General features: G+C 40.1%; 1 protein-coding gene across 13 annotated transcripts in view; it reads right to left on the bottom strand.

The window, feature by feature from the left end:
* Window positions 1–14,770, bottom strand: part of mAChR-A (muscarinic Acetylcholine Receptor, A-type) — a 762,830-nt gene that overhangs the window by 102,782 nt on the left and 645,278 nt on the right. For all 13 annotated transcript variants that reach the window (XM_067121249.1, XM_067121255.1, XM_067121256.1 and 10 more), the window contains one exon: window positions 343–578. In XM_067121249.1, coding sequence (XP_066977350.1) covers window positions 343–578 — 236 coding nt within the window. The remainder of the gene's footprint in view (window positions 1–342; window positions 579–14,770) is intronic.

The raw sequence follows: 14,770 nt of genomic DNA, 5'->3' as shown, positions 1-14,770 counted from the left end.
TTGTTATCAATGACCTCATATTGCTTTCCTTCGCAAGTTGTATTCTTAAAACTATTCAATAAGCTGAAGATGAACATAATAGAAGTCGGAAGTCTTGGTATCTCTTTCTTTTATTCTTATTCGAGAATTTCTTATATTCTTCAGATACAGACCTTTATTGAATTACAAGACACACACATACACACACACACACACACACCACCCACACCCACACACATATTTGTAAATATATACATATTTTATTTTTTATTATATATGCATTTATAATAATATATATATATATATATATATATATATATATATATATATATATATATATAATGAATAATGAACGAGACTTACCCTCCACTAAACGTATCTAAAGAGCCATTGAGATCAACACCGAAAGTCGATCCGGGATCCGAGCTGCCGTTGAGGATGTCGAGGGGGTATCCGTCAAGGTCGAATCCGGACCAGTTCGAGGGCGGGGGAGTGTCGAGTTCTCCTCCAGAAGGCACGAGAGGTTGTGAAGACCAGTTGACGCCCAGGTCGAGGCCACTGGTGAGGTTGTACATGAAGGACAGTGACGATGATGTCACCTACGGGGAGGGAGGGAAGAAGGACGAAGATTAGAGCCTTGACTGTTAGTTCAATAATATACATAATATATATATACATATATATATCTATATATACATATACAATTTACATATATATATATTTATATATATATATATATATGTATATTATATATTATATATACACATATATATACAAATATATATACACATACATACATAATATGCATATATATATAAATATATATCATATAATATATATATTATATATATATATATATATATATATAAATATATATATAAATCATCTTAAGACATTTTTTCTATTAATAATAATGTTCACATAGTTTTATTTACATGCATAATACGCGTAATATTCAGAGAGCTTTTAGAATATATATGATTTGACCTACAAACAAAAAATCAACAAACGTTAGACTTCACTAACATTCTATTAATAAATTTAGTATTTATGAGATTCTTTAAAGGCTTAATAATATACTTAAAATACACAGCCCTCATTTAAATATATAGTCTTGTTAATGTACTTGTATACTCCACTGTTTGTCTAATAATATATTCAATATATTTTCGGATATTTTCATTGATGTACACACTATTCAACTATTCATACATTTCTTTAGTCAATTTTAGTACTAATGTAAGTAATATTCATAATTCTCATCAAAAACAATTTACTGACACTGATATTCACAACGTTTTCAGAAAGTTTTACTCATATATTCTATATACAACATTCTTCAGGCAGTTTCATTATTAAACTTAAAATTCATAAACCTTTTTCAGGTGGATTTTATTAACACCCTTCACATCACATAGCACGCTTCATATCGCCAAAGTCTGTAAACGTTTCGTACAGGTGTATTTTCAAAACCCTCTCAGTCCAGCCCTACTATAGCAGTAATATTCATAATCATGACATTCGGCCCGTTTGATTATTTTAAGCATACGCATAATCTTCTTCAGCCTGCGGGAAATAGATGATGATGGTAAGGCAGGATTTTCTGTAAGGCAAGATTTTCTGTAGCAATCAAATATACTCGTAACTTAGAATGGCCATTGGTCCTCCCTGGAAATGTCAAATAACTTAATTTTTTTCTGTAAGTGTACGCTCTACGCCTAGAAATTACAGTGTAAAGCTTGAAAAAAAATTTTTTTTCACTCAATATTTCGTTTAAAGCGAGTGACTTCACCAGCAAAAAGACGTATGAAAGTATATTCTTATACATCAGATTAGGTAGTTCACTTGCTGCTAAAAAAAGATTGAGCTGTGAAGTTTGCCCGAAAGTTTAGAAACTCCGTTCAGTTTGTCTTCACATGAAAGAGTCTTCCGGTAGTTCTTTAACTTCATCGATCAGCAACGGTTGCGTCCCACGTCAATTTCCATAATGCCCAAGGAGCAAGCAGGCATCAATAAATCGCAGACGGAGGCCTTATGTTTGAAGTCTTCCAGAAAAGAGCAAATCAAATACGGGAAGTCGTTCAGGGCAGGATTCAATCACAAACAGAAATAGCATTCGCAAGGATGTCAGCAACACACTAATTTCCAGACCCAGGCATCCAAAACAAATACAAGAAGATTTCTGATGCTGGTTCTCTGAAGTCTTGTTTCGATATTCAGTTCTTGTTATGGCGCAAATGAGTAAAGCCAATGAAAAACCTGACAGTGTTTCGGTGATGAATTATAATGATAAGACAGGCAATAAGATGCCAGGGAGGAATAGTCTCCCTGAGGATGTCGTGTACAACTGGAACTTCAAGCGAAGATGCAATGCATTACTGCCCTAATAGAATTCTCTTTGCGTTTTAATGATTTACCTACATTTATATCTATTTATTAGTTTATTTATCAATTTTTTTTAATAAGTGAGATCTCTTCTGTCTGTATTCCCTCTGCCTCCTCTTACTTCTTTCTAATGAAAACCTTAATATTCTTTGGAAGCTTGAATTGCAAGCCAACAGCCCCTGTGGGCTTCCTCCATATGAATAGGATTGAATATAGAATTTAGGCCAAAGGCCAAGAACTGGGACCTATGAAGTCATTCAGAGCTGAAACGGGAATTGACAGAAAAAGGCTTGAAAGGTGTAACAGGAGGAAAACCTCGCAGTTGCACTATGAATCAATTGTTAGGAGAGGGTGGAAAGTAAGATGGAAGAAGGAGAATATGAAAGGAGGTACAGTAAAAGGAATGAAAGGGCTTGCAGCTAGAGGCCGAAGGCACACTGCAAAGAACCTTAAGTAATGCCTACAGTGCACCGCATGAGATGCACTGACGACATTAACCCCCTAGGGCATATGAATAGGGTTCATCTTTGTATGAATATTGTTCATCTTCATCCTCATAAAATAATAATAATAATAATAATAATAATAATAATAATAATAATAATAATAATAATAACAATATGCTTCGGTTATGAATTAAGCTAAGGCATGCAACAAAACGCCGGGGAATAATTGTACAAGGAACTCAAGACGGCTGTTAATTTGGTGGTGTGATCTTATCTGCATCGGTGGATTTATCGAGAGTCGCTAATGAGAACAGTAAATCAGTATGCCGGGAGACGGAAAAGACGGAGTTTAAAGCGCAAGGGAAGAGCTTGATAACCTTGGATGAAGAAGAGATAAGGGAAGAACCTGATAACCATGGATGAAGAAGGGATAAGATCATCTGCAACGGAGTTGCTGGGAAAAGTTGGGAATGCTACTTATCCTCGCTCGCGTTTAGAACGTGCTCAGTTAACCCTCGAATGAATTGAATTGAATGTAGAATTTAGGCCAAAGGCCAAGGACTTGGACCCATGAGGTCATTCAGCGCTGAAACGGAAATTGACAGTAAAAGGTTTGAAAGGTATAACAGGAGGAAAACCTCGCAGTTGTACTATGAATCAATTGTTAGGAGAGGATGGAAAATAAGATGGAAGAAAGTAAATATGGCAGGAGGTACAGTACAAGGAACGAAAGGGGTTGCAGTTATGGCGCTGCAATAAACCTTAAGTAATGCCTACAGTGCACCGCATGAGGTGCACTGACGGCACTAATCCTCATCCCTACGGAGAACCCTCGAATGAGGTTGTATTACTGAGGCCACCAGGCAAGGTTAGAGGCAACTGCATTAGCGAAACCACAAGAACATATTGCAATCGTGGCCTCAGAACTTTGCATCAATTGACAGTGAACATTGTCCTGGGTCTTGCATGACATATACATATCATAACAGTTGCACTTGTTGCACATCACTTTTGATAGTAATCGGAAGCATTCGACTTAATTAACTACATAATATGATAGTTTGAATAGCGGCATAAACATTTTTACTGTTTCCCAAATACCGAAGATAACTACATAACTGCATTTATTAAACATAAAAACATTAAACGTTATAAACCAGGTACTGACCAATAGCGAATAAATTAACGTACCATTCATAATCTTTTAACACACCTTCATCCATTACCAAAAATACACACCACAAACTTCAGCAAGTTTAGAGAAGTTACTTGGCAAAGTACTTTCGGTCTTTCAGTCCCTACCAACAAATTAGGTCAGAGGAACAATGGGAACTCCTCCCAGGCGCCCATCACTAGGCTTCCAGTATTTAGCTTTCATGCATAAAGACAATGGCCCAGTCTGCCTCAGCTCCTCACGAACGATTCACATGGAAATTAATCCGCGGTCGGTTTGCAATTGCCATTAGGTGCAATCACAGGGAGGAATAGGAAAGAAGAATAGAAAGAGGCTTAATCTCTCTCTCTCTCTCTCTCTCTCCCTCTGTCCTTTCTCTTCCCTTGAAGACTAATCGAATCTTGTAACATCATTTTAGACTGGTAAAAAAAATTACATGTTATAAAAATACTTCTGTATCATTCCGGGTAATACTTGTGTCGAGTTCCTGCCACCAGGCAAGATTAAGAAAAAACTTATATAGCATCTCCTTGAATGTCTGTGAAGGTCCACCTCTCTCTCTCTCTCTCTCTCTCTCTCTCTCTCTCTCTCTCTCTCTCTCTCTCTCTCTCTTCTCTTTCTCTCTCCTCATTTCCACTTACATGGAAATACCCTCCTTTCGTTTTACTAAGTCGGAGTTTCTGTCTACAACGAAGTCGTTATGCAAATGAGTCCTTTCCCTTAGCGGTCGATATTTTTCAGCGACGATCTCGAGTATCTGCGTTCAATGATCTCTTTTGGGATATTACAAGGTCCTCTAATCAAGGAAAGCACCATCTGTCCTAAAAAAGGAGAGAGAGAGAGAGAGAGAGAGAGAGAGAGAGAGAGAGAGAGAGAGAGAGAGAGAGAGAGAGCTATAAGCACAATTGCTTGCATACATAATAAACTAAATCATACAGAAACATCTGGTCAAATGTTTCGGGATGTTAAATGGGCCATTTAGTATAGAGAGAGAGAGAGAGAGAGAGAGAGAGAGAGAGAGAGAGAGAGAGAGAGAGAGAGAGAGAGTTATAAACACAATATCCTTACATATATAATAAATCCTAATGAGGCATCCGCTCAAATGTTTCGAGTTGGTGAAAGACCCATTTCATAGATAAAAAAGCTCCAAGTGTCTTGAAAACAAAGAGAGAGAGAGAGAGAGAGAGAGAGAGAGAGAGAGAGAGAGAGAGAGAGAGAGAGAGAGAGAGAGAGATCACGCTTTCAGGAAATGGAAGTGATTCCACTTCCGCAGAGAAACTGCGGAATATATGTCATTCAGAAGGCAACTGTCACGATGCAACGTGTTTTGTGAATAAAACGGTTGATGCAGCTTCCCTGCTATTCTCCCACTTTGTTCACTCACTTCAAGCCTCTCTTAGGCGTCCCTAAGAGTTCTTATTCAATTTGCTTCCCCTGGTGAACGGAGGTCGCCGCTCTCTCTCCATCGAGATACAGCGACTGTATCATCGCATGAAAGAGTGAAAGCGTCACACACAGGTATACGCACACTTTTATGCATGTGTGTGTAAGTTGTGGAACGTTTCATTTCATTCCAGCTGTATTTATTACAGAGTGTCGCAATTACGTTGTATAGATCTAGAACAGTATATAGAATTTAGGGCAAAGGCCAAGCGCTGAGACATACGAGGTCATTCAGCGCTGAAACGGAAATTGAAAGTATAAAGGTTTGAAACAGGACGGAAAGCTTAGCAGCTGCACTAAGAAATAACTGTCAGGAGAAGGTGGAAAGTAAGATGGAAGAAACAGACAATGAACGGAGATACAGTAAAAGGAACGAAAGAGGTTGTAAGCTAGGGGCCGAAGGGACGCTGCAAAGGACATTAAGTAATGCCTACAGTGCACCGCATGAGGTGCGCTGAAGGAACTTCCCATACGGGTGTTTTATAGATCTAGGCCAAAATTCATCGTGGCATTTTTCATGCCCAAAGAAATATCCCCGTCAGTGAACTCCTGCGCATAGTGCAGCAGATTGCTGTAAAAATCGTTCAGATAGTGAAACAAGCATGAAATTTGGCACAAACATTCCTAAGACTACGCTCTCTTAGAAAAGGGCGCTGGCCACCTGAAAATCCAAGATGGCGGCTATTTTTCAAAATGGCCGCCATCTATGTTGAGATTCACTGGTTTGGGAGCATCTATTGGATGGAATATGCCAGTTTTTTTTTTTTTAAACCTCGACTTTTAGGTTATAAAAATGTTCCATACCACACATTTTATTGAAAACCCTTACTAAATGAATTGTAACCAAGATGGCGTACAAAATGGTTGCCATAAAAGTTTTTTTTTCTATCCACAGCGCTAGCAGACATAGAGACCAACTGTTTTTATTTAATGGTATATTCATGTGATCAGACAGTTTAACTAATATGCTATTTTCAACTGAAATAGTAATGGTATGGTCACATACAACATTGTGTCTAAGACTGTAACCATAAAAAGAAAAGAAGAGAAATACGGACTAAACGCAACCAATCTATGTATAGGTCTCTCAACCTACTCCTTTGAAAAATTCGAGGATAAGAAGGTAGGCATAGCATGACACGTTGGATGCTCAAGCTAGATTATCTACTGAAGAGAGGGCAATATTTATCTAGACTTCACATTTGCAAGTGCACAGAGCTGTGCAGGGAAGACCCAGCTTGTAGCACTTGCACCTTTCCCGACAGCCTGCTTTGCATCCACATTTGGTAAGCTGTTGGCAACTCTTGGCTAATATAAGGGCGAGTTGGTTGTCCAGAGGACTTGCCATGCTTCACCAGACTTTTGCCATCCCCACTCAGCAGGGTTCTCTGGCTGTGGCTGACACTGGGTGGCCTGCCCCCACACGCAACCAGCCTGGTACGCAGCACGCTTGGTGTGTTGGAGGAGAGCTCCTGGTTGGTGGAATGGCCTCATATGCCCTTTGTTTTCTGGCAAACATATCAAGTCTAGCCTCATCCACAGTGCCAGCAGTGCTGGATCTTTCATACATAAGTATGACAAACCTCTCCAGGACCTTCAGGTCACTCTCTTCCACTCTGAGAGGGTAGTGACTCAGTTTGGAGAACACAGTGGAGGCCTCTGGAAAGATGTTCCATGTCTGCCAGGCGGTCTTCTTGCCCTTGCTCCGGAAGGCTGACACTGTATCACAGCCTGTGAACGCATGGAAGAAGAGCATGCCATTCACCTTCTCCTGGCCCAGAGAGTTGCACAGGTCATGCACAGCAATCCAGCGCAGGCTCTGGCCTTGGCCAAATGCCACCCATAGCTTCTCTAGCCCTAGATTGTGGAGAGTGGAGAAAGCACTGACTGCAACGACAAGAACATCTGTGTCATTTGCTTTAACCGTGATGGTCTTGGCTCCATGTTCTGTGGCATATTTGGCATGGAGAAAGATGCGGGTGTCAGCTTCCTCATGAGAGCACTTTTCCAGTCCCTGAAGACTAGCCTCATGAGTGCTGAGGACAGCAGACCCTTTCGTGGCAATGACAACATTTGTGGCAGACATCTGGGCAACTTTGTCTGCCAGGAACTGGAACAACTCTGTCTTGTTGGCATCGTGTCTTAGGAAATTGCGCCAGTTGGATGGAATTGTGTTCTTGTCTGTCACCTTGCGCCTTCCTCCTTGACCACGTTGGAGCCTGGTCTCAGCTTTGAGGCTGGATGTATTGTATACATCAAATACAAGATGTGATGATGTGTACTTGCTGCTATAGGATTGTATCACAGGCAAAAAGTCGCAAAGTGCATAGCCCTCAAAGGTCTTTCCTTTCTTTGGTGGCAAGGCATGGACCAAAGCTGATCCATCTACAATGAGGACATAAGTCTTTGGTTCTTTGTCTTCTAGTGTAACATGACTCTCCAGGACCGAGGTCAGCTGAGACTTCTGACATGTGTACAGCCTACCACCCTCACTAAGGGAAGCTGGGAATGTTTGATTCTCGTGCTGGAAGAATTCCTGCAGATCACATTCACGGCTCTGACAGGATATAAATAGCTTTGAGAAAAGCTGGCAATCCTCCTTCAGAAGTTTCTGCTTTGACTGTTCTACAGGAGCAGCTTCTTGCCTGAAGAAGTCAGTTCTGTTCTTCTTTATCGGCTCATAGAAGGAGACTGCATTGTTTGCCAAAGAGTCTGAAAACTTCTGAAATTTAGTGCGGCCTCTGTCAAGGTGTGTCTGTAGAAGTTCTGCTGAGCTGGGGTGGGCAATGTCTTTGTTGTCAATGGAATACAGATCCTGGCTCTCTTCCTGAAAAGGACTTCCCAAGTGTTGCAAAGCCAATGACGGCTTGCTGACTCTCTCAAGAATGTCTTCTGCGCATGAGGTGTTTGTTCATGGTGTGTTGTCTGCTCATTAGACTCCTTACTTTGAACCTCTGTTTCGTATGCAGACACCAAGCGGATGATCTCTGGGCCAGCCACCATCCATCTTCTGAGTGCTGACGGATCTTCAGTCAGCCCAATGGCTCCGCCATCAGCCTTTATAAAGGCATTGGTCTGCTCATGAGCTTGGTCAAGAGCCATTGCTGAGAACTGGCGACTGGTCTTGTGCACAACAAAGTTGCCAGCCTTGAACTCCTTGTGCAACTCTGGGTGTGAACTCTCTAGGGTAAGCATGTCCCTGAGGTGAATAGGCAGCCAACGAGCATAGTTTGTATTATTGTTGGAAAAGAAGTAGGGTATCAGCTCATGCAATGCCTGGCAGTAGAGGACAAAATTGGCCTCACGGAAGGACCTGATCAGTAGGAATATCACAAGTTCCATAGACAACACCATGTGCCAGAAGTGGAACTGTGGACTCTGCTGTCTTCGAAGATCACACCACTCCTCAAACTCTAATGCCTGCTCATTGTTGTTTGCTTTCTCAGCACAGTAGTCAGTGTATGCTGTCCTCAGGAGTTTGTACAAACTAGAGGCTGTAACCTGGTGCATCTGCCGTGTCCTGGTTACACTTGCAGCTGACAGGAAGGATTCTGCAGTTCCAGATGAAGCAACTCCTGCCTCCACCAGAGCTCCTGTCCAACCACTGCCATGAAGAAGAGTACCAAGAGATGTCATTGCTGCCATCTCAATTTGCAGACCACCAAACATTACCAGATACTTGTCTTCGCCATACTGATCAGGCCACTGCCACTGCACCTGCTTTGCTACGGCATAGATTGGCTGATCAGCTGTGATTATGGGTATCTGGCCAGGGTTCAGAAAATCAGTGACATCCTGCACTTTCTGCATCACGTGTTTGATCGTAGCAACAGAATGAGCCTGATCACGCAGGAGAGGAAGCAATGAAGTTATGGTTACTTCAAATTCTGGGCTTCTCTTCATTGAAGCGTGATGAGCTGACCACGTCAGATTCACTGCATCATCTATTTCCTGGGTGACTATGACCTTGTCTAGCCACTGATACTCCAGTGCAAGCTGTGGCCCCAAGATATCTGTGGGTGGCTTTGGTATTGCAGTGTTTGGTGGCACAGGGTTCTTTGTTTGAAAGGAAGCTGGTGAGATGTTTGTGAATGTGTCCGGCAATTCAGGCACCGACCTCACTTTCTCAGGTGCAAACTTTAGTTGCTGTCTTTCCTGTCCAGTGTTCTCCTTGGTGGGGTGCTGAAATATGGAGATGCTAGTTCCATGGAAGGAGGTAGTGGCAGTAGTTGCAGATGGGTTGTGGTCGATGTTGTCCATCACTGCAGTGGTGAACAACCCTTTTCGCAGTACTGGGGGACAGACCACACCCTCCTCCACATATTTGCTAACTGTGGCATCTCCTAACTGTGCAGAGACCTCCAGTACTCTGTCATAAGAGATACTGAGGCCATACTGATGTAGCATTTCAACCAGGTTTCTCTTCCTGGTTTTGGCATAGACTGAGAGTCCCATGTAGACTGGGAATGGTGTTTCTCTGTCTTTGGAGTGTCTATGAGTTGTTGCTCCCTCTTTGTATCGGGAGTAGCAGTTGAACTGCATGAGCTGTGCAATGGCCTGGTCTGACTTTGATGCTCCAAATCGTAACTGTGACTTGATGTCAGCCCCATGCTCAACCATCCCTACAAACTGGAGCAGGAGAGGAGGCACAGAATTTCGTACACAAGCCTCAGAAAATGTGCCATCAAACCGTGACTGATGATCAAGTATAGACTTTCTGAGAATATTTGCTGCTTTAGCAATGATAACTGCCTCTGAAAGATCAGATGATTGAGCAAGTGCTTTTCCCACATCCTTTTGAAATGCAAGTAATACATCTCTGCCAGATTTATGAGCCTCAAGTTCTGGAATTTCTGCCAGAAGTTTGTCTTTGAGTCTCGTGGAATTTACACTTGGTGACTCTACACCTAATTGTTCCAGACGTTGTTGGTAGAGGTGGCAAATATCTGCCAGCCGAAATGTGACTGGATCATCTGAACAAAGGTTGTTTTCAACAATGTATGTCATCAGTTCTGACAGAACTAGTGGATACACATCTGATTCTGACTCAGTGCTACCTTGGTCTTTCTCAAGGCTCCTCAGGTAGGACCTTTTTCTGTTGTAGAGGGCACAAAGACAGGCATGGTGATACTTAAACTCCTGTGCAATGACATCCCCACCAGTCAACTTAGCAAGGAGCTTGCCATCACTAAGTATCTCTGCACATTCACGCAATTTCAAGTCAAGGCCCTTAGTACTAGCCTGTCTGAGATCAGATGCAGGTGCCACTTTCTCACAGAAAATGCAAACTTCATTGTCATGACTGGTTCGGCGCAGTTTTGCACGACTAGTCTCAGTGTTGCTGGTCTGGTCATTGGATTGTCGCTTTCTTGCACGGTCCAGTTTAGTGTTGTTAAACAACAAGCGACAGTTCACATGGTATTTTGCTGCATTTTTCCTGAGAGTGGCCTCTATGCCATCACCTTCATCCAGCCTTGCTGGATCCATTATCAGTGGCATTTCATTAATTTCACTGAACATGGGAATGTTCCTTGCCAGCATTGTGTACCCATCATGGTCTAGGACATGATGACTTGGAGGTGATGTCAAGTGCTCACCTCTTTTGTCCTTCTGACAAAGACAACACAAACTCCAGTTTGTTTTTCTACTTCTCAATATTGGATTGGCATCACATTCTGCCATGATTTCACTTTTGATTAAGGCCGAGGGGTTATCCTTTTACCACCTTAAACAAAGCACACATTCCTGTATGGGATTCAACTAGGTTCGGTCTCCCTACACCTAGCCCGATCATTCATCCAGTGCCATTTAAGTCCCGTGTGATCTGTACACCATCCGAGTAAGTACATGAACCATCATGTACAGCCCCCATACCCTTGGCTCGGCTCTCCCGCGCTGGCACATCCTGTCTATTCAGGTGCGGCTATCTAACTATAGCTGGTCTGGGGCTGTTAGAAAGCATTTGGGGCACTAAACTAAACTATACTACAACTACTAGTCTAAGACTACAGGATTAGTAAAGCTGGATTAGCTGGCACTGAACCCCATGCTGAGTTACACAGCAGTGATGTCACCAGTGTGCCCTGGTTGTGTGCAGACATACACTCTTTTACATTTAGTAATTTTCCTTCAAAATTGATGAGTTATTCGAAAGAGATGGCCTCATTAGGATCTAAAACCACAGAAACCAAGATCCATGCTTAAAACGATAATTGTTGAACGGGCATTATTTCTCATTATAATTATTGTTTCTACCTTTCTTGGCAGCCATATAGCCCCCATATTTAAAGGTAAACTGTACTGGGAAGCTACAGAAACATAATATTCACAAGAAATAGTATGGAAGAGCTTTACCATATTGCTAGAAGCAAATACATGCCATTCTAGTGAAAAATTAGCCAAAATCTGTCGATACTGGCCGCCATCTTGGAATTTGGCCGCCATATTAAATTTTTGCGTGGCCAGCGCCCTTTTCTGATAGAGGGAACTTTAAAGAGCACTTGTGCAAAATTTCATGCTTGTTTCACTATCTGAACGATTCTTATGAAATATGCAATTATCTGCTGCACTAGCACACCAGTGTATGAAGTAGGTATTTCAGATGTGGCTGCTGTGTGACATGAGTTAATGTCAATATTACTTGCAGTCAGGGTTGGGGGATACTTGTGGTGTCGCTTTTGAAGCTGGAGTCCGAAGCATAATGAGGCCCAAAGACTTAATTTTTTTGACGGAAAGTAGGATATGAATTTGGCACGATTTGTAACTGGCTAAAAGGAATGTCAATAAACCTAGTGTTTAGTAATGAGAATTTTATTTCTCTCTCTTAAATTTCATATTACATAAATATATACAAACACACACAAATATATATACGTGTATATATATATACTTGCACGCATATATATTTATGTTTAGATAGAGAGATAAACAGATAAAAAGACATGAGAGAGAGAGAGAGAGAGAGAGAGAGAGAGAGAGAGAGAGAGAGAGAGAGAGAGAGCCACATAACCGAAAGGCTTCTACAAAGCCTTTTCACCCCAGGCGATGAAAGACTCAGCATTCAAAATTGATTGATTGAAGGGTCTGTCAAAATAATTTACTCTGGGGGTTTCCGTGTGACCTCATAAGAGAGAGCTTTTCTTTGCCGAGTATTCTTGCGCTCTTTCCAAAACCATGGAAAGGGAAAAAAATAACTATTATAAGATACCACAGAATTCAATTCCCATATAAGGGAAATATTAAAAAACAAAGAGAAAAGACGCAAACAATTGAATATTTGTAATAAAAATTAAACTATAATATACATAATATATACTGTATATATATATATATATATATATATATATATATATATATATATATATATATATATATATATATATATTGTATATACAGTATTTTTATATTATAGTTTATTACTCATTGTAAAAAATATTCAGTTGCATGTCCCTTTTTGCTTGTTTTTGTAATCTTTCCTCATATAAGAACTGAATTCTGTAGTATCGTATAACACACACACACACACACACACACACACACACACACACACACACACACACACACACACACACACACACACACACACACACATATATATATATATATATATATATATATATATATATATATATATATATATATATGAAATTTACTTTTCAGCGCTGGAAAAATTGTCCAGTCATGCCTTCGTATAGAATTAGTGTTATGTATCAATCGGTTTTGACCCAGTTATAGATAACCAAGCATTACAACAAAGAGCGACTGATGCATATATTTTCCTTTTACCCGTATTAGGTGTTTCTATGGAAGCTTTCTATTTCATTTTTACGTTGCTATTTTCATGTCTATTAAATCTCTTCATGCATTATTGAACATTTATATTGGAAATCATCCAATGTATTGTTCGTTTTCCATATTTTGGAAGACCTTATTTTAGAAATGTCTTTGGAATCTCTCTGTTCACATTTACATCAAGTGTTTCAACTTGCTTCATTTCCCGTTTGACTATGGACTTCCCTACGTATGTATGTACGTATGTAAGTAAGTACTGCATATATATATATATATATATATATATATATATATATATATATATATATATATATATATATATATATATATATATATACATATATACATATACATACATATATATATATATATATATATATATATATATATATATATATATATATATATATATATATATATATATATATATATATATATATATATATAAGGACTTCCAAAATACGGAAAACGAACAATACATTTGGTGATTTCAATATAAATGTTCAATAATACATGAAGAAATTTAATAGACATGAAAATAGCAACGTAAAAATGAAATAGAAAGCTTCCATAGACACACCTAATATGGGTAAAAGGAAAATATATGCATCAGTCGCTCTTTGTAATGATTGGCTATCTATACCTGGGTCAAAAACGATTGACATATACCACTAATTCTATATGAAGGCATGGCAAGACACTTTTCGCAGCGGTGAAAAGTAACTTTCATTTTAGAAAGCTTTACTTACTATTATCATAAAAAACGGCAAAAAATACTGAGCAGCATACACAGAAAGCTTCAGATCACAGCTATTGTGCATCTTTGGAAAAAGACTGACTGATTTCAGATTGAATCTAGACATATACATATAGAATTTAGGCCAAAGGCCAAGGGTTTGGACCTATGAGGTCATTCAGCCCTGAAAAGGAAACTGACAGTAAGGTTTGAAAGGTGTAACAGGAGGAAAACAACGCAGTTGCACTATCAAACAATTGTTAGAGAGGGTGGAAAGTCAGATGGAAGGAGATAATATGAATGAAGCTACAGCAAAGCGAATGGAAGAGGTCGCAGCTAGGGGCCGAAAGGACGCTGTGAAATAAGTAATCCTACGGTGCAACTTGTGAGACGCACTGACGGCACTGACCCCGTACGGGGTAAATGTACACCGATCTACACGTGATTAAATTCATAACTATCAATGCTTTCACGCGATTGTATAAGCATGAAGCAAAATTCTGACATCGATAAAGAATAAAACTGAGGACCATACACACAAACATTATCAATGAGGACGAAGAGACGGAATGAAAGCTAACAGAGAAAAAAAAAAACCGGAAGCGATGGTGGACTCTCCTCTCTCCGGGGATGGATGAGAACGGGGGAGGAAGGGATGGGAAGAGATAATTGGCAATTTCTTCAACAAGGGTTGAGAATTATGTTGAAGAGGAAAACGCGGTAAGTTATATGATGGAGTCGGGTCAAAAATCCCTAAAATCAGAAGGCGAGGGAGATCCCTGGGAGAGGCTAATTCCAACTGATTAAGACTTTTAC

This window comes from Macrobrachium rosenbergii, chromosome 19, assembly GCF_040412425.1.
Source record: "Macrobrachium rosenbergii isolate ZJJX-2024 chromosome 19, ASM4041242v1, whole genome shotgun sequence".
Classification (NCBI taxonomy): Eukaryota; Metazoa; Arthropoda; class Malacostraca; order Decapoda; family Palaemonidae; genus Macrobrachium; species Macrobrachium rosenbergii.
This window is presented reverse-complemented; position numbering and strand designations above follow the sequence as displayed.